The sequence below is a fragment of the Perna viridis genome, chromosome 3 (assembly GCF_037379345.1).
Source record: "Perna viridis isolate PV_CMFRI_1.1 ecotype Kerala chromosome 3, ASM3737934v1, whole genome shotgun sequence".
In the NCBI taxonomy this organism is placed as follows: Eukaryota; Metazoa; Mollusca; class Bivalvia; order Mytilida; family Mytilidae; genus Perna; species Perna viridis.
Genome location: NC_142447.1, coordinates 60520620 through 60546473, shown reverse-complemented (window position 1 = coordinate 60546473; position 25854 = coordinate 60520620). Strand labels below are relative to the sequence as shown.

The 25854-nt window shown below is 32.9% G+C and overlaps 1 protein-coding gene across 3 annotated transcripts in view; it reads left to right on the top strand.

The window, feature by feature from the left end:
• Positions 1-25854, top strand: part of LOC148623191 (uncharacterized) — a 99609-nt gene that overhangs the window by 2043 nt on the left and 71712 nt on the right. For all 3 annotated transcript variants that reach the window (XM_088573806.1, XM_088573805.1, XM_088573807.1), the window contains exons 2-7: positions 1302-1329; positions 5791-7278; positions 7781-8131; positions 10151-10206; positions 13076-13300; positions 21211-21432. In XM_088573806.1, the coding sequence (XP_088429932.1) occupies positions 1317-1329; positions 5791-7278; positions 7781-8131; positions 10151-10206; positions 13076-13300; positions 21211-21432 (2355 nt within the window). In that variant the 5' untranslated portion in view covers positions 1302-1316. The remainder of the gene's footprint in view (positions 1-1301; positions 1330-5790; positions 7279-7780; positions 8132-10150; positions 10207-13075; positions 13301-21210; positions 21433-25854) is intronic.

Sequence of the window (25854 nt, the reverse complement as noted above, 5' to 3'; positions counted from 1 at the left end):
TGAATACATATGTATTGTCAGGAATTTATGTGTTGACAAAAATTGTAGAAATGACGGCTGTTGGATTTAGGCGTTTTTCAAAAAAACAGTCAGGTGGAAAAATGTTGTGTCAAACAAAAATAAACAGTAAAATTGCAGTCATATTCTGTCATTGTGTTGTCAATAAAAACGCTGTTAGTAGTTGGGTGATTTAGAAATGGCAACATATTGTGTGCCAAAAGTGCTTAGTCTATCCGCTCTAAAAATAAATTGGGTTGAATATGAATCGCATGTCCACATTGGTCCCTATATGAACAGGGTTCTCCAGGCTGCGGGGGTATTAGTCCCGTTGGGAGCAATATCTTAGACGAATTTGTTTCTGATAAAACTGTGGTATCTTCTCTTTTTAATAGTATATTATAATGGATTTCTTGGATTGTACATCAATAGGAATGGTGGGATTGATATATTGGGTTATGACTTCAACCATTCAGGAATAAGAGACGAAAGAGTACAAAATACAATTTTTTTATGTTTTGTCTTGAAAAAAAAAGAGTTTAGATTTGTTTGTACTTGTACCTATATTGTGCCATATTACAAAAGAAAGTTTATTGATTTTAGGGTTATGATTAGAACTAGGATCCATTTAGGGTTTGAAACAATCATTTTCGTGATTTCTTGGCTAAAACTTGAAAACATGTATGGATCTCTAAGAAAGTTTTTAAGAGTACGATACAAACTATTTTTGAATTTAAAAGGGTCGGGAGGACACAAGGGGTTAGAAACAAGCATTTTCCTGATTTTTGGACAATAGCTTGATTATAAGTGAATGGGTCTCTGTAATTGTATCACAAGGTGTCATACCAAAACACAATGTTGGGATTGATTTGGAGTGTGACTGAACTGATTAGGAATTACAATCCATAAACAGACTTTTCGTGATGTCCAACTTATAAAATGATAAATTAAGTAAAAGTGTATCGATTTCTTTGGAACTGTAAGACAATGGGTTCGATTTCTGCGGTCGTTTTATGTTGTGCCATGCGAACTCAGTCATTTAAAAAAAACCAGCAGTATATGCTTTCATTGGTGCATATTTTGTGTAATATAATCTCCCACTATAGAATACGCTGACAAACATATGACGGTTCTGTCACGTTGTTGTTCTTTATCAGTGTTTATTCAGAAGAACATATAAAATCAAAACAAAACGGCTTGCAAAACTGTAAATTCCTGTATTGCTTAGGTACATGTATTCTTGTGCCATTTAGGATTTGGTGTAATACATGCAGTATTACTAAACTGTCATGTTTTTTTTGTAGATAATACTTCTAGGGATGGCTACAGAGAGTAAGTATTTTATATATGCTTGTTTGTTTTCTTATGTACAAGAGCTAATAAAAAAGCACATTACCGCTCAATTTTATCAGTATGAAGCTAGCCATCGCCTACTAGTCGGCATGGAAGCTAGACGTCAATAAATTTTCCCGTTTATTGTCTCTCTTGAAGTTCATTTGCGAATAGATAAAAAAATTGCTGTCACTTCAGGTGAACTTTCTTGTAAAACTTCAAAAGAGAAATAATTAACTTTAGGTAATTAAGTAAATTTCATGAAACACTTTTTCGGTCACAGTTTTCTTAATAACTACTCATCACAGCGGCTTGAAATCTTCAAACATTTTTCCTGTAAGTATACAAAGAACTTCGTTTATTTTTTTTTAAATCTTATTTTGAAAATTAAAATTTTCGTCGCACTTTTCTTAGCAACTAATTATGACGTACTAAAAACTTTTGAATTAATTTGCAAAAAGTTGAAATACAATCCACAATCCCTGACAACATTCATACATTGTTTTATCTTTTAATTGAATGTTTAAAAAAAACAAAAGCAAAACAAAGATTTAGTGTGCTGTAAGGTAAAAAGTCAAAAAAAAACTTTAGTTTTTAAAGCTACATAAGCAATTTTGGCACATTGGAGCAGATCTTGGAATTTTATGATCTCCATTGGAACTGTATTCTCTTTTTAGTATTTTCATATTTCATCAGCTTTTCAGCCATTGCAGAAATATAAACTATGTTGTTCAGAATTGAAAGTTTGAGTAAAATTGTCTTCCAAAACTATTAATTTCGAACCTCTTTCATTAAGGATCTCAAGTTGAGCTTTTCATTAAATCCTGCGGCAACTCAAATTTCAACCAATCAAATCACTTAAAATTGAAGATTTGAGGAAAGACTCAAGAGGTAGAGATTGTTTATGAAATCCGGGCCTATAAAGCCTTCAAAGCTTTATTCTCTAATATCATATACCAGAAAGAATTATTCTTATGAATACTGCCTATTTATACTAAATTAAGTCATTACAAGTTATACCTTTTGATATCTGAAATATAGTGAAATGATAATCAAAGACTGCCACAGTGGTAGCAACCTGTATTGTCACTCATTATAAATGCTGCCGTCAAGCGCGATAATTGTTCCCTTAAGGTGAACAAAATATGCTCAAGGATGGAAGGAACAGCAAACCAATCTTGTCTGACAAAGTCAAAAACATGTACATAAGTCCATGCTGTAAATATAAAATATAATATGTGCTTCCTTAATCAATTGAAGAAAATCCACGTTATTATATACCCTTTTTCACTTTTTATTAGAATATACTGTCTTATAAATAGAAATGGAACAAAGTCACTGTCTTTTTGAGTAAATGAAAAACTATTCAATGAGGTAACACAACAATGGTTAGAATTTTATTATAAGAACCGAGTTAATCACTCGCCGGAAATTATTAAGCCATACTTGCTTCAATGAATAAGTGCACATGGTATCAAGATTGTTAAATGATCAAACACTTATTAAGGTAGAACATAACTTACACCGAGCATACTTTTCTGTCATCTTGCAAAATCATACAGACATATATATATATTTTCTATTAACTAAAACATTAAAATGTTAAGGATAACAACGCCTACTGTGAAGTAATGAGGAAAAAACGGGCAGTTGAAAGACTTCCATAAAAAGTAACTCTATAACTTGCACGTATGTCTCTTTAAAATTGCACCACAAGGTGTCATGTCACAAAAGGACGCCTGCGATTCATTAATGAAGGTTTGACTTCAACCGTTTGTGAGGTATGTGCCAAAAACAAGTAGTGCAAGTGGAAGTATCCAGTAAAAGTCTAGGAACAATAATTTAGTTCCTCGACATGAGTTATAAAGGGATCCTGCGATTCATTAATGAAGGTTTTGACTTCAACCGTTTGTGAGGTATGTGCCAAAAACAAGTATTGCAACAAAGTATCATGATTTGAATGAAGTAAATAATGCAAAAATGGTTGAAAATTATCAGAAATAAACAAAAATTAAGTAAAACAAAACACCATAAAACATGGGACAATACCAATTATATATTTGAAAACGTCGAACATTTGATCTTGAACTTGATATAGCATAGTATGAATGAATATCGTTTCAAGAATCTGAGATTAATAATGGGTAGAATTACTATACACGGACATTTCTAAGTTCAGATATCTTTAATATTGAAAGAGATGTACAGCAAGGATGTCCTCTTCCACCTTATTTGTTTATGTAGGCAGCAGAGATTTTGGCGATTAACAAAAGGGAAGATAAAGACATATCGGGTATGAAGATTGGAGATGTAGAGGTTAAGACGTCACAATTATCCGAAGACACATCTTTTTTTTTTTTAAAGATGTAGGGTCAGCTAAATATGTCTTAAAATATTTGATGATTTCAGAAGGATTTCAGGTTTAAAAGTCAATTTATCCAAGACAGGCTATTTGGATCGGTAGAGATAAGTTTAATAGAGAAAGTTCTTAACTAATTAAATGGCCTTATCTTTTAAAACACTTGGTATGTATTTTTACACTATGACGAATGTAGACTGTAACAACCTTGATAATTGTATTGATAAAATTGAAGTATTGTAGGGGGGATTAGCCAGTTATTTTATTTTTTTTATATTAAAAAAATGCTGATATTATTGCCAGCACTGAATGGCATGTAGATTTTCAAGGATTTTAAGGCTAAATTTACATTAGTTCTTACTGCACTTTTTTAACATTCGCTGAATGAGAATGCCTTAATATTGGTTACTTTGTTGAGTATTTTAGTATGTGTTTACATACAGTATCAGAAATCATCGGTAGTATAATTTTTCTGAACATTTTTCTATGTTTTGGGTGAAAATCGTAAATCGCAATAAGTTTCGGCTTTTAAATGAAACAGGCAGCTAAATTACATGTAATAAATACCTGGAATTAAATTTTCGTTGTTTGCATTTTTTAACTATTTTCATAAATACAATTTTAGACTTGTCCGCAGTATCGGGTAATCATCGTTAGCCGCCATATTTTGTAAATAATGATTTGCTGCGAAATAGTTCATTGTCAGATAGCTTAAGTAAAACTGTTTAATATTTCTTGCAAAATGATATATATTTACAAATTGTTATTTGTAATCATATAAATTATGTTTATTTTTAACTATCTATGTATAGTTATTTTTAGAATTAGCACTAAATTGCACAAACGGGGATCTTTACGGTGTACCCATTTGCACCATGAAAACTGATTTGTTCAACGTGTCATAGTTTTCCTTTTCTCTTTCGTCTACCCCGGACTTGACTTTTTATGAGCAACTCGGCGGGTGTTTCTAGAAAAGCAGAGGACGTTTATCCTACCAGTGCACCTGGAGACACCATTCACTAATTGGTAAATTTACCATATTAAAATCTTTAGCTGTGTCGAAACTGATATATGTTGTTTCAATCTGCACATGTATCATCCTGCTACATGACAAAGATTCAAAATAACATTCAGAAATTTCCATGGTCGAATGGTCCTCCAAGTATAAAACAATAAGTCATTCAGCAATCGATCAATGATGGGGGACTGAAAGCACATAATTTTGAACATTAGATGATTGCTATGAGAATTATGTGGATCAAAAGATTTATGTCAGATTCTAAAGCGAAATCGAAAACAGTCCCTTTTGCCTTCTGTCCAGATTATTTCAATTTAAAAGATATTTTTTACAGTACATGTGATTTGAGAGACGTCCGAAATGTTTCACCCTTTTATTTAGATAATGACATGAAGTAGGATAAAACGTATGTGTTCACCTGAAAGTTTATTTGAAGTCAGAAAGGAATTTATATAGTTCAACCCCTATATCAAAACGAATAAGAACACTATTTTCTTCAATAAGGGTATTCGATTTATAAATGATATGATAGACATTGATCCTAGATTTCTTTCACATATATCTAGTGAAAAAAGTAAACGCCACCTTTTTAGATGTTTAGTTTGCAAGGGCAGCTATTCCGCATTCTTGGAAACTTTTACTTTTTAAGAATTATGTCAAGGTTGAAAGCAGTTCTTTCAAAATTGTGTTTATTCATGAAATCAAGATATTGCCACTAAGATTTGTCCTCGAAATGTTGGTAATATGTTTTTGAATAATGAAAAAGTTGCTCCCACAGCTGAAGAGAAGAAATCGACAGACAAACATGGGAGAAAATTTATAAATTGCCTTTCAAGTGCACAATTGAAAGTCGTCTTCAATCTTTTCAGTACAAGGTGTTGCACAGATTAGTCGAATATAAGTATTTATTACAGAAGTTCGGATATAGTGCCAATAATAAGTGTGAAAAATGTAATAAAGTAGAAACTATTAAGCACAAATGCTTTGAAAACTTCATATCGGCATATTAAATTGTGTTGTCGATTGTAATTCGTCTGTGGTGATGATATTAGCAAATTTATTGTTTGAATATTTATATGTTTAGGAGGAGAAGATATATTAAAATGGACAGACGGGGAGGAGGAGAGGTATCTATGGATATATGCACTAAAGCATAGTTTTGAGCAGATTGAAAATCGATTGAAAGACAAAAACATTTTTCTGTCTCCGCCATTTGAAGGAAAGTATTTTGCTCGCTTCGAAAAAGCAATTGAAGGCAAATTGATAATATCAAAGATTTTGGCGAAAAATACTGCCTTTTTAGATGTGTTCTTTTCCAAAAACTGCCCAAAAGATTTCAAGGGTTATGATGTTGAAGTATTTACATACAGAAACAATGGGTGTTATATTGTTGGTACGAAGGAATCTGTTGCAAGAGCAAAACACTATCTTGATGATAATGATGGGGATGATGTTAAAGAATATGACCAGAAGAACAGGAGAAATAGTGATGATGTAGGCGATTTCGTCAACTTGGAATTAATTACTTTGAACTTCACCCCCGAAGAAACGGCTTCGATTTTCCTTTGTAAGTTATGGGAAACAGCTGCCTTTAAGTCAAAGGCAGTCAACATTACTATAGATGAGCAGATTTATAGTATTCGTATTTCATTTGAAAAAAATGGAGAGTCAGCAAAAATTGAAAATGATATTAAATTCGAGCTAAAAAGGGTAAGGAATGATTTTATGCATTCAGAACTTAGCCTTGATGCTTCCGAAATTGAGTTTCTAAAGACGGATGCAGTTTCGAGACGTATGGATCAAAAACTAAACAGGAACAAAGCTAGGTGTATTGACTGTGTTTGGTTTGTTGATGAAAGAAGAAACATTGTAAACCTCTATTCGGGCTGCTGCCATACACGGATAGAGGAGACGATTCGGAAGTTCATCGTAAATGGACGTCAGAAAATGCCAGAAATCCTTCAAGCATCTCCTTTTGTGGAAAAAAAGCTTGCAATTATAAAGGAAAAATATTCCAACCTTGTCAAACTGAGGTATGATCCAGCTATCTATGAACTTACGTACATATGTTTTCGTGATGACGAAATTAAGATAAAAACTGAATTGGAGACTTTGATTGAAAGAAGATCTATTACGGTTAAAAAAGAAAACTGTGGCATTTTTCAAGAAGTAGTAAAGGACATCACAGAAAAATACAATGTTATCATGACTGAAAATACATCTTGTGGAAGTTCATCCTGGGTAATTGAAGGGCTATCAGGATCCTCAGTGCAAAATGCATATGATGAAATTAAAATGGCTGCTGACAATATACAAAAAGTTGAGAAGTGCTACCAGACTGACGAAAAACCTGAAACTTTAAAAAATCTTATCAGCCGACTAACAGAGCACGGCGTTCAAATAACAACAAAAGAAAATGAATCCAACAGAGCTGCACAGCCTATAGATCTACGAAAGACAGTTGAAAGTCATACGTGGAAACTACCAAATGGGTGTGATTTTAAGTTGACCAATACTGCTGCATCTTGGTTAATCAAAGATCATATAATTTTGTGCTTTGCAGATGAAAACGGTAAGATATATATTGTACAATGAAGTATAAAGGCAAGCGTTATAAAATGTCCTATCCGCGTACATCACAGTGACTGTTGTAAATATCTCCTTTTCCACTACTTTTTGTTAGTATTTGGTCGATTCGTACAAAATTTTATTAAAAGATTTCAATCAAATTATTTTAATTGTTCTGAACAAGCAAACAAAAAGAAATAGTCCGATGTCTTTGTTTTTTTTTGTACGAACCTTGGGTATAACTTTACCAATAATCTCTATATCCATTATTACTATAACAGACCTGTCTTTCTTCGTATTACCACTTTTATTATTTGTGTTTTTTTTTCTAGATACAATGATTAACATCACATGTAATTAGTTTTATTTGGCCCTAGTTTGGAAACCGACTATTGTTTTAGACATGTAAGTTTCTCTTTCGACCAAGTCTTTTGTATAAAACTGCTTCAGCTTATTACAGATTTTCTGTAGTATTTAAAATATATATGTACGACCCTTTGTTGCAGACAACCCTGCACCACCAAAAGTGTTATCGGTAAACAATTCACAACCGTCAGTTACGATGTACATACCTAAATGGACAGGCGGTGGTAACAAAGAAAAGGATACTTTCGATTCAGCATTAGATGAGGTGTTAAATGACAAAATACTACAAAGCGCTATTTCAGGCAAGGTTTCACTTGCAATTCATCTTTCGGGAGCGGAAAAACTCAAGTGGCCTAAGAAGAAATTCTTAAATGGAGTTTTGTCGTCATTTAAACGCAATATCAACACTCTAGCAATTCATTTCTTGGAACCTTCAAAAAAAGACTTCGAGCAAGCTTCGTCGCGTATTCAAGACTTTGTAGACAGCTTGTGTGAGTATATTCTCCTTCTCGTAATGAATTATACCCGGTATTTTACTTTATAAACCAATTAACTTTTGTAAGTACTTTATAGCTCACGGAAAAAAGGTTTGTTATGTTTTCTTAATTCACGTTGAATCAAAACTATAAACAATTATAACGTTACCCGGGTAAATCCGTTTTATTAAAAAATGGGGCTTATCGCCAATGCGGTTGATAAACAAGTTAAAATCAGAACTGAAGTGAGTTAACAACATTGCTATAGTCGGTTGATTACACCGATTGATTTACAATTGTGTGCTCGTATAACGCGGTTGATGTTATTGTCAACATAAAATAAATTCGATGTTACATGTAATATGGAATTTTTATGCCTCCGCGACAAACAGTCACGGGCATATCAATTTCCCCCTGTTCGTCCGTTATGTAACCTGCAATGCAGTGGTTGTCGTTGTTTTTTTTATGTTCTTTGTTATTCGTTTTGTGTTTTTAATATATAGATTAGGCCGATTTTCGTCTGTTATGAATAGTTTCACTTCATTATTTTGGTGCTTTTTACAGCTTGCTTTATGGTATGGGTTAGTAGATGGTAGATGGCTGTCTCATTGGAAATCATACCACATCTTCTATTTTTATATTTCTTATATTAATACACTATCAAAAAAACCATTCTATTACACTTGTCACTTGCTATAAGAATCGGGTGAATATATTTGACAATTTTACGACATTGTTTGAACGACTTTCGGAAGTAGATTATCTAATTCCGGTAAAATAGAGATGATCTTAGGTTTGCTAGGCTAAACAAAGTATTCACTATTTTGTAGTTAGGTTCTTCAGTGGTGCATTTTTGTCGCGTTGCAGTAAGTTTTCTGTATTTCATTTCACTATCCTTGTGTTCAGACTTTCAATATAAAACTGTAATTTCAGAATCATTAGTCGTTTCATTACTTAATGGAAACACATAAAATCAATGTCTGTCCTGCAAAATAATGTATGGACATACGTTCATACCCATACAACTTAGTAAAACAATGATATACACTTATTATTCATCTATCTATGCGTATCATGGTGATAAAAGAGTTTGGTTCGTATTTTACTAGTTTTAAAGCATAACCAATTGTCCATAACGGTTCATTGTTTTTCAAGTAAAATAATAAAATAAATCGCACTTGCGACAACATTTGCGTGTTCTCAATCGATTTGAACTAACATATCAACAGTATTAAAGGTTACACATTCTTGGCTTAGGTGCTTTAACAAAAACCGTTCGTTATCATCAAAAGATTTCAAGTTTGGAATTGATAATATTTTACATAGAAGATATAAGTGAAAGACATTTTTTTGTTTTGAAACATCCAATTTATTAAAAAAAATTAACGATATTTGTGATAAAAAAATCAGATAAAAAAAAGAAACTGAATACATTGAACTGGGAATTCTTTAAATCTAAAAGATTTATTATAATATTGGGATCATTTGCTAATGTGAAAACCTTTAAACAAGGGGATTGTTTAATGATTGCCTGAAAAACAGTCATCGCATTTCCTTAGGATTCATTTCTGTAATTCCCATGTGTCTAATTTAGAGCTTGTTAATCAACCAAATTTTTGATGGGTACCATTTTGGAAGAAATGGGTTTACCCGGTGAACGTTGGAAAATGCTTAATATACTTGGACAAGAGTCGCTTTTTACATTGCACTTGGATCAAAAGAAATAACATGTACATTTCGTTACCGACGAGTTAAAAAAAATTGCATCGTTAATGTCATTTCACTAATATATATAGATAGGTCGTGAAATTTGTCGTTCCTCTGGATGTGCTATAAAAGTTAAAAAACACGGGGTTATTTAAAAACAGAGGTAGGATAAGTCTTTGTATAGTTTACGTTATTCACCGAGGCGAGGTGAGGCTAATGAGGAGAACAACTAACTATGACTTATTTTTGACACGAATACATGTATTATCACACAGTTTGTTTTGTTCAAGAAGATAAACGTAATAATGATATTTATATTCCATTTAGATGACACTCCAAGGATAAATATCCACATTGAAGCTGGCGAAATCGCTTTGTTAAAGGTAATATTTCAATAAATTTGTTGTAGTTCTTAGCGTAGAAAAATATATAAAATTATACGTTATTTAACAAAAACTGCTGAGAATTGTAATTTTTTTTTTACATTTTTACATCCAGAAAACTAGGTCCACACGCAAGAAGCAGCTTTTTATACGCCCGTCAAATTCGGGACGTATAATGGTATACCGTTGTCTGTCCGTCCGTCGTCCACACTTCGGATAATAACTCAAAAACGCTTCCACCAACTTTAATGAAACTTTGGCGAATTGTTCATATCTATTGACGTAAGCTCTCTTTCGATTTTTATAATTTCAGATTTTTCGTTCCCGTGTTATGAATTTTTTTTCTTAAAAAAAGGGAGGATTTTCATGTTTTCGGACAATAACTCAAAAACACTTTCACCAACTTTTATGAAACTTTGTTGAATTGTTCATATCTATTAACATAAGTTCCCTTTCGATTTTCATAAATTTCAGATTTTTCGTTTCCGTGTTATGAATTTTTATACTTAAAAAAGGAGATTTTCAAGTTTTCGCACAATTGCTCAAAAACACTTTCACTAATTTTTATGAAACTTTGGCGAATTGTTCATATCTATAGAAGTTAGCTACCTTCCGATTTGTATAAATGTCAAATTTGACGTTTCCGTGTTTTGAAGTTTTACTTGTTAAAAAAGGCCGGAAACGCCCAAGGAAATTTTATCGTTGAAAAATCGTTTAAAACAGACCGTTTGTTGTGATGATCGACTAATTAATATAAAAGGCACTTGGTAACCTTGTCAGAAAAGTGTGTTTCAAACAAGATAGAAATGTATGGGTGAATAATCAAAACAAAAAACATAGTTAAAGTTGAGGTAGCCTTGATAGTGCTAAATTGTTTGTGCATTTTATATTTACTTTTTTTTGGGGAGTATTCACAGCATTTCTTGTTGATAATATAAATTCATTAAAAGCATAAGGACAAGTTAAAAGGGCAACGGGCGTATCATGCGCTTTCAGCGCAGCTCCTTAATATACTTCGTTGATACAAAACGAAGTAAACTGACACGCACACACACACATATATATATATATGGGTCTGAAAAATTCCAACGATGTTAGAACTGTCAAATTTGCGATGCAAATTTTTGGTCGTTCCCTCCACGAGACTCGAACTCGTACCGCTGTGACATCTATGGCAACACCGCCTGCACTACGTCCAGCGCCCTAGACCACACGGCCAGCTAGGCTATATAAAAAAATATATCTTTCGCTGGCCGGGTCATTCCTCCTCGTAGGATTAATCTAGGGCTGTAACTTAGTACACGATGTATGGTAGTACGGGACGACCAAAAATTTGATTCGCAAATTTGACAGTTCTAACATCGTTGGGAATTTTTCAGTCCTTTCTATACGTTTACTTTATCTTCCCAATATCAATTTGATCCGATGGAGCAGTGTAGCGAATAGAGTCGTCACATTCTGAGACGTTTGTGTGTATATATATATATATATATATATATATAATCTTGTAGCACAATGTCTCAGCTTTACAATGGTATCAAGACAGTTGCTGTTACACATAGCGCAGCTGTTTATTATTTTCACATTTGATAAACTATGTAATATTAAATGTATTGGCTTAATATGAAATTGTTTTATGGGTGTGGATGCCAATTCCTTACCCAAATATTATCAGAAAATGACCAAAAAGCACAACATTGACAGAATATCTGAATTTGGGTAAACTTCAAGCAATTGATTTGTTTTCTTTTGTTCTTTAAAGTTATTTTAGAAGTCTTTTTCTCATTTGTAATCAGTTCAAGTCTCTTAATTCACAATGAAAGCTTTCAACACTATGATTAATTTTCAGCTGTATTTTAGGCCAATTATAACCTCTATCACCGCTTCTCCTTCCGTATAAAATGTGTTACACAACCAAGTTGGTTTTTGATTTTAGATGTGTTCTATGTTTTGCAACTCTAAAGGATCAGTGCCATTTCAAACAGGATTCTGATCTCAAGCAGGACCAATTTAAAAAATTGTTCAAATGTCCGAAATTTTAATTAGAATTTGTAGTAAAACCCTGATTGTTCCCAATAAATTTGTGAAAAATCAGTTGGAGGAATAGTACAAAAACTATCAACAAAAGTAGTTGAAATCGATTTTTGACATTTTTGCTCCAAATTAGACGCTTTGAGTCGGGAATTTCCAGCAGAGTAAGCGCCTTTGCAATAATTACAATGAACTGGGTTTTGCGTTCTATGATACAAGTAAAATGCATCGCCTATAAGCGCAAGATGGTTGGGAATGTGTTTTTAAGGTGAACATATAACGTTTTGATGAAAAAATAAAACCGAAGTATTAAACTTTAAGTAGCTTATTACGACACATTTGTTATGTATTGTTCATAGTCCAACCGACTTTACAGTCGTACTGTTCAGAATTTTCTAATTTATATGCAGGGTTTTTTTTTTATTATTATTTATTAATATGCAATCTTTTTCTTTAAAATGTGATGTTTTTTATTGTATCATATTAATGAAAAAATCCTACGTATTAATAAAAGATTCTTCTTGCATTATAATAAAATATCTTGCATATTAATGAAAAAATCTTGCATATTAATAAGAAATTATTGAATAAAAATTGAAATGTAATGAATTCTGCAACACATCATAAGCCATAAGAGCCAACAGATGTAGTTCTTAATGCAATACTTCGTGTCGTACCAAATTCTCTAATCGAAGTTTTACGTTATAGAGAAAAGAAACTTTTCTGTACTTTTGTCAGTTTTGAAAAAAAGCCGAAATATCTACATGTATGTTCAATATTCTTAAATTCAGCAATAAAGGGGTTGAAAATTCTTTGCGACAGTTTCTCTTACTTACAGTATGACGCCATAGTGAACAGTGCAAACGAATCACTGGATCTTAACTGTGGAGCTGTATCAAAGTCAATATATAAGATTGCTGGAGAAGAAATCCAAGAGGAATGTAAACGAAAACTTCCTGTAGGGAAAAAACTATCATCAACAGAAGTTGTTGTGACCAATGGATACAAGTTGAAATCCATATATGTTTTTCACGGCGCACTTGCTTCAAGATGGTATGATCAGGTAAACTTGACTTTTATTTACATGGAGGCTGAAATTTCAGCTTTAATTGTTCGACATCTATTGATATATTGCAAAAAGACGTTTCTTTGAAAGATTTGTAAGTCACAGTGGATATATTTCTGTCATACTACAACACATCCTCATAGCATAAAAGTAATTGTGAAGCAATAACAAAGTGCACAAACTTATTCTAAACATGGGTTTGAGATGTTTAAAATGTGGATAAATAATCAAAACCGTCGTTTATACATATTTTTTTTAGAAAACTGCTTGTTAGTTTCGCTTGGCAGTTTATCGATTTGTCATGGAATTTCATACAAAAAATTGAAGGCATTATCTATTGACGTTTTTTTTTTAACTTTTCAACAACAGTTTATTATAAATTGACCTAGAATATACATACAAAGTGGTTTTTGCAGAAAAAAACTATTCAAAGGGTAGAACAATGTGATTAAAAGGTTGTACCCGCTTACATTTAAATCAATGGGTGGCCTTTGGCTGACATTTTCATCCCAGTGGGGTTGTTGTCTCTTTGACATATTCACCATATCTAAAAATATGAGCGAAACTCACTACATAATCAAGTGAATACTTGTGATGTATTCACATTTTATCGATACTGCACACAGATCTTGAACATTGTGAAACTGAGTAATTGAAAGATGAGTTATAAGCTGGTCTCGTGTAAAATATATAATTCAAAATATTAACTAACACTGTGATGAAAAGAAACCTTACAAAGCATACAAAGCATGGAAGCTCTTTATTTTTTTTTATTAATTCGTGTGGATGAAGGACAAGGAGGTCCTTCATCCAGAATACCTCCCTCTTCTCTCTGGAACCGCTCCAGGTCGTGTTCTGTTCCACAATTAAGATTTGCATTTGGTTGAAATCCTCGGAACAGTGGTTTGGTAATCTGAAATGTTTACTTTTAGGAAGTAAGCAGGTCTTTTGTTCGTCCGCCTCTGTGTCCGTTCAGACGTTTGTTAAAAGGAGCAGTATCAAGTTTGAACGGGGATTCCATACTTGCCCAAGTCGCGAAGCCTCTAATGACTTATCCATGTACTGAATAAATTACATCGATTATTTGGAATTTTTTAAGCCTCAAACAATCGTCAAATTGCAAACATCAGGATAAGCTACCTTAATGGGTAGAACGGGGATCGACCCCAAACGCATCTGAACACAACATTATTGTTGTAAATAGTTAATTTTGAACTCTTCGTGTTAAATTCACCATTCTGTTTACGAAGGACATTCAGTTCACTTTAAGATTCACGTGGCAGCGTAACAGTATATATAGCAGTGCGGCACTCTGCATAATATTTAGGTTCGATGCTCGTTAACTGAACGCGCACTGCTTTTTATTTTTAACATTGGACTCAACGAAGAGAAAACAATGAACAAATAACCTTTCGTTCATTTTTTCGATCAAACTTACATGGAATACCTAGATAAATGAACACAAAACTCTCCAATATACTACATAATTGAACTACAAACTACTAGTTGGCCTTAAAGCATTATAAAACTAGTTTAACCCTACCGTAGACATGCTCCTGTCCACCGTTAAGAGATGTTGGTCATTCGTGTCGTTATTTTACATTTTAGTTTATTTTGAAGAAGTGTCATCGTTCTGTTACCATGGACTTTATTACTTCTTTGTCGGGGCCTTTTAGAAGTTACTTAAAGGTGTGTTAGCACTTATTGAAGACATGTTGGTGATCTCAATGTACCAGCATACCAATATCAATAAGAGAGTCTGAGCTCATTAAGAAAATTTCAATAAAATAAAATGAATTTTGCAAGACAAGACAAGACAAGACAAGACAACTTTATTGATAATCTCCGACATAATAGGTGTACAGGAGCACACTATCATAGCATACAAATCACACAACAATACATACAATAATATTTTAATTTGATGAGAATCCTGCCATTTGATTGGTTTGTTGACAAAAAATTAACATTGTTTCAATTGTATAAACTAACTTGCTATTTAGGCCACGCACACCTTTTACGGAACTACTTTTTGTTTGTCAACATCCGAAACAACGTTTTCAGTCACTTTGTAACGTTGAAACGTTTTTGTGACAATAAATTATTAACTAACTTTATGTCCGCCGGGTTTATGTCAAATTCCTGCTTTAATACCATGAAAACTGATTTATTCAACGGGTCATAGTTTTCCTTTCCTCGTTTGTCTACCCCGGACTTGACTTTTTATGAGCAACTCGGAGGGTGTTTCTAGAAAAGCAGAGGACGCTTACCCTACCGGTGCACCTGGTCCATGCTCCCAGTTTTTAGTGGAGTCCGAGTTGCTCATTTACTTTTGCTACTTTGTATGTATGATTTTAGTTACTTTATGTTCTTTGTTGTGCATGTCTGTTTTCCATGTCTGGTCTTTGTCCCTGGATTACATTCTTTTGATTACCGCTGTAACCTTGGTTCCCTTGATTACTTCTTAGTCTGCAATTTTGGAACTGAACATTTCCCAGTGATGAAATGACAGCGTCTTACCGCTGATTTTAAAATGGCGGCCAATTTGTTTATTAGAATTACTACACGGCGAGAAAATTAAAGTTGTTGTTTACTCAGTATTAATAAAAGTGATGGATATATCATTTTATTTAATTTTTAATTCAAATATAATGAATGTATTCAATTTCCGATTAGGTCATAGCGTATAAACTAATCAGAAATTGAATACATTCATTAAATAACAAAATATAAAAATAATGCACAACAGTGTCAAGATATTAAGTATCTAACGGATGCAAGGTTGGTTTTCATACTTATTTAGCAAGATTTCTAATAAATGATGCCAAATTAATGTACTGTTCTTTATGACAAAATTCAAGAAGCCTTTTTAATTTATACATCTGCGGATTTATAGTATAATATTTTGGTAAATATTTATCTAGAATTTCTTTGATCCTTTCATGCTTACACTGAAAGAAATAATGGAATTCATTCCTGATTCCCTGCCCACAAAGATGACATATTCTTTGACCTTTTGGTATCTTAGACCATCTACCTGTTTCAAATGGTACTTTTAAATTGAAGCATCTCAGTTTGGCGATTTGGTGCATTTCACCTACTTTAAGTTTAAGAAGTATGATTCTAACTTAACTTCTTTTTTTAATTCAAATAAAATGCGCATCTTGAAGAGTTGTTAGCATTTGAGAACCATGATTGAATGAATTGATCTTTTAACTGTCGTTCAACAATGGTTTTCAATACATATCTATCCATAGATTTTTGATTATTCCAAATAAGGTCTCAGTATCGTATTAATTTTCCCACAGACTTCTATAGTGAAGTGCATATTTTTAGGATTTTTTTTTAAAAATATGTAAATTGATTCAATAAAATTTTCACTTATATAGCATTTCTAAGGACATGTGAAAAAATATTTTCCCGCAAAGAAAATAGGGCGAGTCCACGAAGATCGGACAGAAAAGTAGTCTCGAACTATAAATAGCAATTTTCCCTACTTTCACTTTCGTTTTGCACTCATCAAACCAACCCTTTCAGTGGAACATTTTTATGTTATTATGTTAGATTTTCTTTTAAAAAGTTCTTAATCTTACAGTGTGATGTTTGCTCTATTTTATAAGTCATTGTTCATATCTTTTGACAAAACATTAGTTTGTAAAGAGGCACAAAGAAAATGCACTATATTTTAATAGCATCCATGTTTTGACGTACACCCGCTCAGGGATATGCAATACGATACTGGCACCATGAAAGGAAGTCCTACATCTTTTAAGACGGACTTAGCAAATGATATCCACTTAAGTTATTCGGATTTCTGGGATGCAGAGCAAAACATTACCGTATACATGATAGACGATAATTTATTATTGTCAGTCAGTAAACTATTCCAATATAAAATAAGTCTGCTTTTAATTATTATTTCCATAGGAAACCTGCCTTAGTTAAAGGTGATATAACAAGTTAAATTATACTTTACTTCAGGTGATGAGTTTAATTATAATGAGCAAGTCATTAAGTGAGAATTTTTCTACATTGTATAACATTTAGTTAAAACAGTTTTTATTCAAACTTCCATTGATACATATATATCAAATGAGTAGTTGAACAATTAATTTTTTTTCAATTAAAACATTATTTCTTTTAGTTATTATACATGTATGTACAATGTTTTATTTACAATCACTGAATATTATTTTGCATTTTATGGTACTTTGGTTACTATTAAATTGTCAATAAAAAAAAGAGAATATAGCTTCATTTTAATACTTTATAAAGACATAATTATCTAATTAGAAAAAAAACCATTATTTTTGTAGGGTGGACAAGTGGGATGAATGTTTTTCACAAATGTATCACAAATGAGAATAAACCGAAATAAATACGAAATATTAAAAATACATATAAAGGGGACTTAATATCTGTATTTTAACATTTACGGGGTATGCCAATGGAACTGTTTTCCTGCGGTGGTGTAAGAGATAGTTGCAGCTCCTAATATGTTTTTACGAATCTATAGGCTCTGGCGACTGCTATTTCAATTCTGATCGATCTAATCCATAAAAATCACTAGCTATGATAATAGACAGGACATTTTTTTATCGAACCTTCATAAGTGATCTTTAAATGTATTTAAAGATCTGGAATCGCGTATACAATGAGGCAATTTATTCCTTAATTTAATGGCGGGCGGTACGAAATATTCTGAATAAAAATTTGTGCGAGTACGAATCTCAGTTATATCCCGAGATTGACGCGTGTTATGGGTATGTCGATCTGCGACAAAGTTTGGTATGATATTACTTAGATAAGCTGGTGTATTATTTATGAACATCTTTTGAAGTAATAGTAATCTATGCCGTATTCGTCTTACGGAAAGTTTTTCCCAACCAGTCTCCTTATATATTCTATCGATTGAGGTAAGTTTTGTAGACCCAATTACAATTCTTGCGGCGTCCAGTTGAACGTTTTAAACATTATCGATGAGGGACTGGTTGTGATTATCCCAGATTACATCGCCATATTCCTAAATAAGTCGAATAAAACATATATATTCTCTGCAAAGTAAATTTATCGACAGAGAATAGGCGTTTTCTAATTCTGTTTAGTCGCTTATATGCTTTTTTAACGATATAATCAATATTGATCGTGCTATAATCCATTGATCGATATTATAACGCCAAGGTGTTTGTGACTAGTTACCTCTTGTATGTCGTGTTGATTCATTGTCAACGGCGGGTGAAGTGGTTAGATTTATTTACGTGAAATGACCATTGACTCAATTTCTTGCGGACTAAATTTTACTAACCACCTTTCTGACCACTGGTGAATTGTATCGATATCCCTACTCACTATCCCTGCCGATTCAGCTGCATTATTTATCTCCAGATAAAGACTTGTATCGTCAGCAAATAATTTAATAGATGCATTGATTTTGTCCACAATAGGGTTTTTAAGTCTCGTTCTAGTTTCTGTTTCCCTTCCGGAATTTCCTGTGTAGAACGTATTGAAATCCGAAGACCAATATGCATTTTAGTGTGTACTTCAAACGCTGCTTCACAATGCAAAATATTCTATTTTATGCTATTCTAAACATTTTTATCTCTTAGAAAGAGTATTCAAGGGAACCAAGGTTATAGCGGTAATCAAAAGAATGTAATCCAGGGACAAAGACCAGACATGGGAAATAGACATTCACAACAAAGAACATAAATAAACTGAAATCATACATACAAAGTAACAAAAACAAATGAGCAACTCGGACTCCACTAAAAACTGGGAGCATGGACCAGGTGCACCGGTAGGGTAAGCGTCCTCTGCTTTTCTAGAAACACCCGCCAAGTTGCTCATAAAAAGTCAAGTCCATGGTAGACAAACGAGGAAAGGAAAACTATAACCTGTTGAATAAATCAGTTTTCATGGTGCAGATGGATACACCATAACGATCCACGAGTTCATGATGACGACCATAAAACTTCTGTAGTGATGACTTCAATCTTGTAGCAACATAACCCTGTTCCAGAAGCCTATTTGTTAGAGTTCTAGCGCCGTACAAAAAGTCTGCGTAGTTTCGGCAAGCTCTGGCATAACGTATGAGTTGTGATATGAACACTCCATACGCAGGTGCTGAAAGGATGTTGCCACAGATGACAGGAAAGTTGACAATCCTGAATGAAAAGTCGTCACGTTTTGTCGTAAAGTTTGGTCAATAGTTTTGCTTCACCATCGATTTCTAAGTGTAGGTCCAGATATGAGGCTGACTTCACAGTGTCTGTAGTATCCTTTATCTCAAGTTCTTTTGGATAGATGTGATGTATCAAATCCCCGGATTGTTTAAAGATAATACGTAATCTATATAGCGAAAACTGAGATTGAAGGATCTAGCCAAACGATATTCTTTCAGCCTCATAAGAGTGAAGGAATAGGTCAGCAAGTAAAGGAGCACAATTTGTTCCCTTTTGAATGTCGACTGTTTGTTGGTAGAACTTAATAATGGTCATTTTTAATCAATATTTTCACCAAAATATGATACTTCGCTTTTAATGTTGAAGTCAATGCTATGTTAATGACGAATCTCCATACATTTGAATGGTAGACTAGGACCCATTCTTACGAAACCACGGAGTCACGTGACGAGACTTACATACCCTATATCATTAATAAATATCAAAAAGAAAAGGGGTCCTAAAATAGAAACCTGTGGAACGCCAGCATTTATTTCACTCCCATTGGACTTTCTCCCGTTAAGAACTACTCTCTGCCTCCTACCTGTGAGGTAATTTTTAATACAATTTGATAAATTGCCAGATATTCTATATTTTTCTAGCTTAAATAATAACGCCTTATGCCAAACACGATCAAAAGCTTTGCTAATATTGCAAAATACTACACGAACTTCATTCCCTCTGTCTAATGCCCTACCAAACTCATTTGTAATAGCGGATCAAGAATGGGACAGATTTTACATGATAGACTGCGAATGAATTGCAGTTCTTTAAATGAACATCTTTTTTCCCGCAACTTAGTGGATTCACCATATTGCGTTTGCGGTAGAAGCGAATCAATCTCTCATTTCTTATTACATTGTGATAGATATCCAGAACTTCGCAATGAGACTCTATTTTCCCTAAATTTACCAGTTATGATAAATACGGATATTTTACTATTTGGTTCTGATCAGATGACCGATGATCAAAATAAGCAAGTTTTTATCAAGGTGTAGAAATTTATTCTAAAGAGTAAGAGATTCATTAACTGACTTACAACTTGTTTAACTTCATTTTTTCCGAATTAAACTCTTCACCATTTCCTTTTTCACAAATTGTTAACAGTTCAAATTATGTTCATCTTCGTCAATATCGCAGGAGGTGGACTTGTAAAGTCTTGAGGCTAGGTTAGGGAACACAGTTTTAATGTCATGGTCTATGGTGGCATGCATACACATTTCAATATCTCAACGAGTGGGGTGTATTTGAATAACGTTGCCGTCCGTCCATATATTTTTTCTGGTGAAGTTGAATTGCATGTTACCTAGACTACTTCCATTTCGGACTTTTATCTTGAGTCGAACATTTATTTACAAACCAGATTTCATGCTGTAATAAGATTAAACGTATACATATATGCGGGACTGCTCAGAGTTTGACCTCTGTGTTCGTAACAAACTGCGCCCCGAGATATCTTTAATTAACGTAAGATTTTTCTCTGCAATGCAACTATGTCTGTCTAAAACTTTAATATAGAATGTATTGATGATAAAGGATGGGATTTATACAAGTTCAGAATTAATGATTAGGAATTATGATATCTTGTAAACGGTATTTTAATTTTCAAACATACAGAAATATTTCTCATTTTTCGAATTCAAAATATCCTTATCAAATATTAATTTATATGTATTTCTTTATTAGACATTAGGAAGATTCGTAAATGAATGTTTGAAACTAGCAGAAGAAAGAAACTTGACAAATATTGCATTTCCTGCCCTTGGAACCGGTAATCTTGGTTATCCTGCAAACGAAGTGGCAAAAGTTATGTTTAACACGGTTAGAGAGTATACCAGCAAAAATCAAAGTGGATCTTTAAAGATTGTCACATTTGTCATATACCCCCGGGATACCAAAGCCATGCAGGTATGGATTCTTAATTTGTTGGTTTTTCTTAGAGGGCAAGAAACTTTATATTTAATACGCTTCAACATACCCATAAAAACAAATTAGGGTTACGTAGTATTCACCCTGTCTGTATGTCTGTCCGTTTGTGTTTCCTCCTATTTTGTAAGCACAACTCCTATTTCAATTACATTTTTTTTATTTTTCGGAGTATATGCCATCAAAACTACATACTTTAGGTAATGTATAACCCACACTTGATTACCTATACTCGAATTCACCTCAGCCTGTTTTCAGTTTTTTTTAGAATATCTTGCAAATTACTCATAAGTTCCTTTATAAAATTTGCCACTTTATTCATGTCGTTCTGTACTACAACTCTCATATAATTATTTCTCGTCCTTACCTCTGAGATCGAAATATATCCATATTTATTTTTTCCACGAGAATTTTGCACTGAACGTATTGTTTATCCGCCATCTTTTTTCTATGGATATTTTGAGATGTTCCCTATTATCACACAATTGAAGAGCTAAAATACCATGATTTCCCGCCATATTTCTGGTTCCTTGCCAATTCAATACTATATGTGGTAAGTCTCATATTAGTCATATTACATATGGAATGTATACCTCTCATCAACCAAAATATAATTTTCAGGTTTTCTTATACCTCCCAATTACGAATCTTTTTGTCGCCAAAAATTTAACAGAAGTATTTTTGTATTTTTTTGGGTTACCTTTTTTGTACGCCAATCAAAGACGGGACGTATTATGGTATACCGTTGTCCGTCCGTCGCCCACACTTCGGACAATAACTCAAAAAACACTTTCACCAACTTTTATGAAACTTTGGTGAATTGTTCATATATATTGACATAAGTTCACTTACGATTTTTATCAATTTCAGATTTTTCGTTTCCGTGTTATAATTTTTTTTACTTAAAAAGGGGGGATTTTCAAGTTTTCGGACAATAACTCAAAAACACTTTCACTAACTTTTATGAAACTTTGGTGAATTGTTCATATCTATTGAAGTAAGCTCCCTTCCGATTTGTATAAATGTCAAATTTTACTTTTCCGTGTTATAAAGTTTTATTCTTTAAAAAAAGCCAGAAACGGCCAAGGAAATTTCATTCGTTGAAAAATCGTATATGGTGATCTACTAATAAATATAAAATGTACTTGGTAACCTTTTCAGAAAAGTATGTTTTAATTAGAAATGTATGGATGAAAAATCAAGACAACAAATTTAGTTAAACCTGAGGTAGAGACAATTTTTTGTGCATTTTTTATTTACTATATTTTATATTTGTTTTTTTTTTTTGTGGGGGGGGGGGGTATTTGACAGGGCTCACAGTATTTCTATTTGATTTTATTAATTTATTAAAAGCATAAAGACAAGTTAAAGGGGCAATGGGCGTAACATACACACCGCCTGCACAAAGTTCAGCGCCCTAGACCACTCGACATATAGCCTAGCTGGCCGAATGGCCTAGGGCGCTGGACTTTGTGTAGGCGGTGTTGCCATAGATGTCACAGCGGTACGAGTTCGAGTCCCGCGGAGGGAACGACCAAAAATTTGCATCGCAAATTTGACAGTACCAACATCGTTGGGAATTTTTCAGACCTTTCTATATATGTGTGTGTGTGTGTGTGTGTGTGTGTGTGTGTGTGTGTGTAAAAGTCACATAAATTCGACTGTACTAAATTTTGCACCCTTAGCAAACTGGTCTCACTATCAAACAGAATTCTTATTCACAGAACACATATTTTAGACATTCATAATAAGATATTGATGTACATGTACCCAACATATTTGATCTATTCAGGGGCTTAGTTTCTTTTTCTTTTGGGGTTTCAATTAATGTAAAATCGTAAAAAGAGGAATTTTCAGAATTTCAGAATTTCTTCTATATCACCCGTTATTTCCCGTTTTTCAGAATACCGTAGTTTAAACAAGTGTTAGTGTGATACTGTACATTTATATAGTGTTTTAGCTTTCAATTGAGCCTAATTAATAAATATTTGAACTTTTCCAAGTCCAATTAGGTGAAAAATTGGCACCCCATCCATGAAAAGAATACCTCAACATGAACCAAAATGTTAATTATTAGCATATAATCGGTGTGAAAAAGACATGTTGGGTAATTTTTTATTTAATTATCGATATATCAAACATATCTGCTCATTTAGGCGCGTATTTTTCAGTTTCAATTTGACAATTATGAGTTTTTCATAAAAAAGGGGAATTTTCGAAGTTTTATATTTTCTTCCATTTCTCTGGTTATTGGCAATTTTTTGTTAAATACCGTATCTCAAACAAGCTTACGTATATTAAAATGCAATTACATAGAACAGTAGCTTTCTAATGTGTCAAGGTGATAAATATTTGAACGTTTTCAAGTCCAATTAGGTGAAATATTGCCACCGCTATCCATGAAAAAGTACCTCAACATGAACCCAAATGTTAATTATTAGCATATAATCGGTGTAAAAAAGACATGTTGGGTAATTTTTTATTTAATTATCGATATATCAAACATATTTGCTCATTTAGGCGCTTATTTTTCAGTTTCAATGTGACAATTATGAGTTTTTCATAAAAAGGGGAATTTTCGAAGTTTTATATTTTCTTCCAAAAAAATCAGACAGCAGGTGATTCATGCATGTCAAAAACTCTCAGAATTCATTTTTATTTCTTGTTCAGTAAGAGTTACTGATCACATAACCAGTCTTAGTTTTTCTTATGGTTGTTGCGCTTTTAAGACAAAATTTGTATAGATTGTACAAGGAATAAGCACTTTGCAAGCGTTATCATTGTTGATTTGGTTCCATTTGGTTGATTTTAGTGTGAGATGAATGTATGATTTTCTCAAAAATCCAGATTTGAATACTGAAATGATTATTAATATGTAAATATATAGTATATGTAGACTGAAAAATCATCTTTTCTTCTGTAGGTTTTTCTACACCATGAATCACTTTACCATGGGCAGTGATTTTTAGATGGACTGGTACTTAATTATTGGTGTATTCACCACATCTCATTTCAGGCGTAAATTTTTCAGTTTCACGTTGACAATAATGAGTTTTTCATAAAATGGGGAATTTTTGGAATTACATATTTTCTTCCAATTCACCGGTAATGAAAATTTTTTTTCAAGTACCGTACTTCAAATAAGCTTTTCGATATTCAAACACATTTATTTTGCATTTTACCTCTTTCTAATGGGCAAAGGCAGTGCACAATTAATCGTATTCCAGGCAATTTAGGCGAAAAAATTATACCACCTACCCACTAAATTTAATAATGGAGATCTTGTATCTATCATATTGTCCAGCAAATATGCTTTAATTTTCCCGAAGACGACATTATATTAAAAAAGGAAAATGAATTAACAGATTATCACGCATTTTAGCACGTAAATTGTTTTTTTTTTTTGTTTAAAATATCACAGTTTTAAAATGATTTTGTTTGCTATCATAATTTTGATACATATCAAGTTTCAAAGAAGCAACTACGATGAATGATTCATTGGTATACATATACCCAGCACCATTTAAAAATGCTTATCTACCACATACGAATTGTGGGTTTTCATGGAAATTTTAGTGGGTAGGGGTACCATTCTTTCGCCTAAATGGCATGTAATACGTTAAAGTATGCATTGTCTTGACTAATTAGAAAGCTAAGATGCTGCATAAATGTGTTTGAGCATGCAAAAGGTAGTTTGAAGTAGGGTGCCAATTACCGTTGAAATGGAAGAAAATATGAAATTCCGAAAATTTCTCTTTTTCATGAAAAACTCATTATTGTCACATTGAAACTGAAAAATACGCACCTAAAATGAGCAGATATGTTGGATACATCAATGATTAAATAAATATTATCCAACATTTCTTTTTTTAAATCGATTATATGCTAAAAATTAACAATTTGGTAGAGGTAACATTTTTAACATTTTTTTTGAAAATTCTTTCTTGAAAATTAGTTTTTCGTGGTTTATGTATGTAGAATATTAAGTTTAAGTTATAAATCGAATGACCAAATTTGAAAGGTTTTAGATGAGCAATAATTTGACAGAGTAATCAAGGGAACCAAGGTTATAGCGGTAATCAAAATAATGTAATCCAGGGACAAAGACCAGACATGGAAAACCGACATATACAACAAAGAACATAAAGTAACTAAAAAAGCATACATACAAAGTGAGCAACTCGGACTCCAATAAAAACTTGGAGCATGGACCAGGTGCACCGGTAGGGTAAGCGTTCTTTGCTTTTCTAGAATCACCCGTCGAAGAGTCGAATTTATGTGACTTTTAAGGGAAAAATCGAAAATCCCATTTTTGAATTTTTTGATATTTTTTTTACGATTATAATTTTTCTGGTGGATTAGCCCAAATGTGCATGCACATTACTTCGCTTCCGGTGGCCGTGG